The sequence below is a fragment of the Echinococcus granulosus genome, assembly GCF_000524195.1.
Source record: "Echinococcus granulosus chromosome Unknown EG_S00080, whole genome shotgun sequence".
NCBI classification, from domain to species: Eukaryota; Metazoa; Platyhelminthes; class Cestoda; order Cyclophyllidea; family Taeniidae; genus Echinococcus; species Echinococcus granulosus.
Window position 1 is genome coordinate 16470 of NW_020170460.1, and position 6089 is coordinate 22558.

The 6089-nt window shown below is 42.4% G+C and overlaps 1 protein-coding gene across 1 annotated transcript; it reads right to left on the reverse strand. All coding sequences in view use genetic code 11, as the record gives it.

Annotated features, from left to right (window-relative positions):
- Positions 1 to 5064: 5064 nt before the first annotated feature.
- Positions 5065 to 5385, reverse strand: EGR_07527 (hypothetical protein; the record flags this gene model as incomplete). The annotated part of the gene is made up of 1 exon (XM_024496776.1): positions 5065 to 5385. The coding sequence occupies one exon, from the start codon at positions 5383 to 5385 to the stop codon at positions 5065 to 5067; it is 321 nt and encodes a 106-aa protein (XP_024348781.1).
- Between the last annotated feature and the right edge of the window lie 704 nt (positions 5386 to 6089).

Here is a 6089-nt window from a genome sequence, read left to right on the forward strand (position 1 = left end):
ACGAAACGATACGAGAAATGCTGCAAGAGTGATGACTTTCCCCTACCATTCTGACAACTTCGTACTTGTAGAGGCAGTGCCTAGATGATAGGGGTGGAAATCTCCATTGAGAGAGAGAGAGAGAGCTGGTAACTTGTTTGTTGAGCACGTTTGCGGACTTGATGATTTGTCAGCAGATTGGAGTACAAGGCACCACTTTCAGTTGGCAGCTTTTCTTGATCTTACTGTTAAAAAAAGCGACTCCACTGGAGATTTGCGTGCCTTAGATGTTTAATCTTGGCACTCATTGCCATTGTGTGTGCAGGAGTAGGTGGAGACGCTGATAGCAGTACAGGGGAGGAGGGGTAAATCATCGCAAGTCACGTCATATCTTTGCCGTGATTCCCTTTTTTTAAAAATGCAAATCCATTCTCCCCCTCCTCCTCTTTCCACTTATTTCCCTTCTAACCTTTCTCCCCATTCTTTTTTACAGTGACTCTCTTCCACGATGTTCAGCCACCCTAAAAGTTGGCGGGATTAATTCGGCTGCTGAGAGTCATACGAAGCCTTAAAAGATCTCAGCCCTTAATCAGACACTCAGCTACAGCGACAGCGATAGAGAGATGCGGTTTGAGACAGGGACAGGTAGGGTCAAAAGTAACCCATTTACACTGCTGATTGACTATTTTACTGACATCCAGCCACTAAGCGTGTTTGCTCAAGACGGAAATTTAAAGCACTCCACCCTGGCCCTTTGAGGAAGTTGTCGTACTCAGTCGATGCATTGACACAACTTTCAGCCGATCCAACTAAACATTTGTGTCTTACTGAGTGGGCTTTTCCGTTCGTATCAGGTGGTGAGCCAAACAGAAGGCAAATAAAACTTGCTCGATAAACTTGCTATTTCAGATGAGACTCATGCAGCAATACTCAATGCTGCCGACGCTGGTGGGGGCAAATAAGAAGAGGCGAGGCATGAGGGACGTGGAGGGCTAACTCGTGTATTCGTGCTGTATTCTTACCTTATCGCCACCTTTTGCCTCTACTCACCTCTCGTCATCTCGTCTAGTCTCTTCTCCCATCTCAGCTTAATCCCTTCAGTGCAGCGGAATCTACTGCATATTACACACTACTTACTGTTAACAAGTAGTAAATGGTGGATGTTGGTGCACGGTACCGGAATAGGTTTTAAGGCAGTATTGCACACCACCGTCTCAAAAAGCCCTTCTGATAGAACTGTGACATGGAGGCATGGAAGCATTGACAGCGGCAGTAACGAAGATGGTTTCAGCTTATCTCCTTTCTGCTCAACGGCATATATGTGTAGCATTCACAATGCATGAGCACTGCGGAGTGGAGGTAATGATGATGTGTACATCTCCTAGCCGGACTCATGGAAATGTGCATCTTTACGTAAAGGAGACTCAATTAGTCTGTTGTTGTCCTTCGGCGAAATTGTGCAAACTACGCCATGAATGGAGTAGAACCGAGTACACAAATAAGGGATGAAAGGCAAAGAGCTACGTCTTGATTGTTTACAGGTGATTAGAAGAGTTTATATTAATTTACACTTTGACTAACGCCACTCCACAAATGGGCTGTAAGTTTAGAGTTACCTAGAATAGACTTAACACTCCCACCTTCATACCACTGCAATTCTGGTTAGTCATCGTACACGGCTCCAAGGGATAAAGAACAATATCTTAAAGATGGTGGGCGCTTGCTGATTCCTTACTTCTTGCTGGCTCCACTATAGCCCACATTATAGGACCGCCTTCTGTCATTATGGTGCAGATAGTATGGCATTAGAAAATCAGGTACAATCTTTGTACTGATTGTTTGATATTCCAGGTGATCCTTTTCGATTATTCTTTGCATCGCTTGCTCCTGCAGGTGTCGGTCTTCGCAAGTAAAGCACATTCGTGATTTTTTTTTATTAATAGCGGTTGTTTGCCCTCACATTCCTTTTCTTGCTCTGTGGATTCGCTTATCTAGAATGCCGCTGAATGGTGGTGAGGAGAACAGGCTGTGAACGCGATCACTGCCAAAACGCGAGGTGTCATGGTGCAACCAAGTAGCGTTGTTGGAGAAAAATGGAATTTCAGTAATATGGTAGGAGGCCGAATTTGTTGTGTGAAGCAATCAGGCATAAAGATAATCCACTAATGACCAGGTCCCTCGCGTAGGTGCTCTCAAAGCAAAACAAGTTTACCAAACTCATGTAGCCAAGAAAATTCGGACTCTACTAGCCTTGATGTGTTTGAATACAGCGTGACAGCTGACAGTGACCATGATTATGCGAATTTTACAGGAAGGTGTTCATATCATTTGAATTAGTGGTTTTCATGGAGAGATATTTCCTCGATGGGGAAGGAGCCCTCTTTCTTGGCAGTATTTCAGAGTAGTCCTAAAAATAAAAGATTATTTGGCTTTTTTTCTATATTAGAAGAAAAGCACTATAAAAGTGACCTTTTAAGTCAGTAAAGAAAATTACTTCCTACTTTAAGGTGCACAGGGCAGACTGCGAAGCCTGTCTATCCGAATAGTTGGTCTTACTCTTTTTTATAATTTTCGAACGAATGATGATAAATTCCAGACCTGAAAACACAAATCATAGTGGTGGACGACATTTTGATGTAAATTTGTTTTTAGACGTTGATAACTTTTTCCTGTTACCTCTTGTGCGTAATTCGTACTGCGTTTCTTGAGTTTTCTCTCTCCTCATTCACCGCGGTAGTGACGAATTGCGAGTTCAAACAACGATGTGGACTTTTTATTCACTTCTCAAACAAAATGAAATAAGCAAATGCAGACTACTGCATTGAATTGAAAAAAATTAATCTGACAAAAGTAAAACTTCAGTGCGAAGGAGAGTGAGAGAGTGACACAGGCTAGTTACGAAGATGTAGAGTAACAGTGAGGATTTTGAGTGCAAAAACAGTGTGTTACGTTTAGCTGGTTTGTTTAACTTTGCGTTTCAGTTACGTAGTTACTTGAGGCTCCGCCATTAAAAATTTCACTCTTTAGCATGTCCCCTGAGCCATATCGGTAGCTTCACAGCCTCCTGTAGGTAAAAAAACCTTTCTCTGCCCTCGTACCATGGCTTCTGGCGACTTCAGGTAAGATTCGTAGCACTATAAGTAACATGGAAAAGGGGATTTGTTTTCCAAATGAGAAGTTTTCGGATGACATGAACTTCTAAGTAGGTTATTCAAAGGCCGCTCTGATGCTAGAGGACCAGGATACATATTAAGCTTTCTGAGTCCCGTGGATCATTATTTCACCCTTGTTGATGTACTACCATGGTTTTAGAGTGAATATTTAACTGTTTAATTTTCTAGTGTAACGGATCTTAGAGAAAAAACGGATTTCTGAGTTCTTCCAATTAGAAGAGTTGCTGAAGTCACGACAGATTTTAGCAACTGACTAAGCTTAAGATCTGAAACAGAATGAGTAATAGGAACAAACCCTCCTTGAAAGGTGGGTGAACATAAAATTTTATAAATATGGAGTTAAGAGTTAAACTGAGGGAGGTGCTCTGAATACTCCTAAGCAAGTGGTGAAACCTCTTAAAATGGAAGGGGGCTACAAAGCCAGAATGAAATGAGGGTATGGATCTGTAAATTTAGGTTTTCCCTACAGGAAAATTTCTAACGAACTGTCGCTGATTTGGCCTTTGAAAGTAGCAAGATAAGCACAACTGTGAACACCTCTGTGCTTTCATTAGGTACTCGGAGAGGTGTCTCGGCATCAACCAAATGGTTAGACTACCACTTCAGTCCGAACGTAGTAGGTCAAAAAGAAGTGAAGGCAACTAAGGTGATACTAAATTTCAGCACCGAGAAATGAAAAACTGAGAGGTGATAGCAATTAATATCATTATTGTCTCTGGCTCTATAGTGAGGACAAAATGAAGGGGTAATTGAAGAAGAGCCTATATGAGGAGTTTATAATCCCCACTATTCCCTTTCAAGCCGTTATTTTAAAGAATCGCCAATTCCTGATCCATACTAAGCTGTCTACTAATGTGTTGAATGGAAAGTAAAGCCCTCAATCTTCGACTTATTCACTTCAAACCGCTTCTTTAGTGCTTTTTAGAGCAATCACAACGGTTTCTAATACGACTGAGTTCCCATCTGTATTTGCTCTTTTCTTGAAAAATTCAAATTTGCACCAGAATACAGCTATTAAAAGTTTGTTCTCCTGACAAAAGAAACAAATAGCGGACCGCATCAGTGGTTGCCCATAGGACACGTCGGCATGGTAGCTTCGACTACATCACATGGCCGACCTTAATACGCACACACGAGCTCTTGCTCGGATGAAGCGTTTTAGAGTAAGAGTAACAGACCTAAACTTGACCTATGTTATTGTGTTTAAAGGAGGGTGCGTGATAATCTCGAAAAAAGGCGAATTTACAAATGATCGGTTAACAGATCTATCCTGAGAGCCAAATTAATCTACTTCCTCCAGACGGGCAAGCGCCTTTTCTGGTCTCCTTTCCAAAAAAAAACCTGGACGCAAGCAAGGTCTATAAAGTAAGGCGTTGCATATAATGCGGCTAATACGAAATTCTCTTGAACTATCAAAATTGTTGGTCATCGTGATGCACTTGCCAATACACTCACAGGCACTTACAACTTTCGAACTAAGTGGCTTTGAGATGTGAGAGCTGCACATTTTACTTGCGGCCTCAGTGGAAATGAATGCCTCTTCGTCCAAGGAAGTGGAATTCTTGAGGTGGTTGGGTTAGCGTCTACTCAGGTTGATAGCAGGGATGGTGATAACGACACTTTGTTAATTTATTTAGTAGTCTGATATTGAGAAGGAAATATAGGCGAAATTTGTCGCGAAAAGTGGGAAACGAATTTGCAAACTTCATGCAACAAGTAAATGTTTGGAAAAGGATAACACTACGATCAATTTCGCCAGAAAGGAGACGCGACCATGGTCCGTCTTAAGAGACCCCATTCCGCCGACTTGAACACTTTAGGTCACCTAATAGAGGGGTGGATACGATCGCTTTTAATTCATGACCGCATTTTCTTTGCACTTGCTAGCTGTTAAGGTGTATTACTTTGCCTTTCACTTCTCATTTGTGCACTCAATTCCACTCAATTCGTTCCGTGTTTTGTTCGAAATTCTGCCTTGTTCCAAAAGGGCACCAACAGACTGACTAGCGCTCCTCCTCTTAGATATGCACGTTTGCATCCGTTCGACTAAAAGCCTCGGTTGTCGCTTATACATATCCCATTTTATAGAAAAGAGATTAGTTGAAATGTTGCTTTTTACTGTCATTGGCATTACGAGTGCGTCATAGTTCCACGTCAAAATTTCACTAACATATGGCTGAAGTTCATGACTCCGGTTTCCTCCGAAACATTTCCTAGAACCATGTATCACCATACACCAACGACCACGAACTCCGTAGAACGTGCAAAGGGCATGAAGAGTGATTGGTATTCCGTGGCTTCGTAACGTGGAGTATGAATGAGTGCGAGAGAGACTCGGTGAGGCGATGAGGTAAGAAGGCAATACAAATAGACTTGCCGCTTCCCTACCTTCTCCATGCCTCGCTTCTTCTCATGCGTCTCTGCCAACGTCGGGAGCATTCGGTGTATCTGCGTGATTGGGCATCTTTGCTTACCTCCTGTTTGACCCACCACCTGATTTGCACAAGAAAACCTATTTAATAAGGCATAAATGCAGAGCTCGATCGGCTGAAAGATTCTTTAATACATCGATTATGCATGACTACATCAACAAAGTGTCTGGGTAGGAATGCTTTTCATGGCAGAAGTGGACAAACCGACTTCATGATGAATTGTCACGTGTCTGTGAAACAGTCGATAAAGGGCTAAATGAGTGACTTCATCCTCGACCCTACGCATCCATCTCGGATCGATGCTAGATGACTAGTCGAGGAGTGCGACCCTTTGAGGCCCTCGCCTTACTCCCTTTGTCAAACAAAGCTAGACAGCTCTTGAGACGACTAATATGCTGGAAGAAAATGGGAGCAAGAGTAGGAAGAAGGAGAGAAGAGGACAGAAGAAAGAGTACAAATTTGCTTATTTGACGAAATTAAACGAGCGCAAAAGATTGACGTTTCA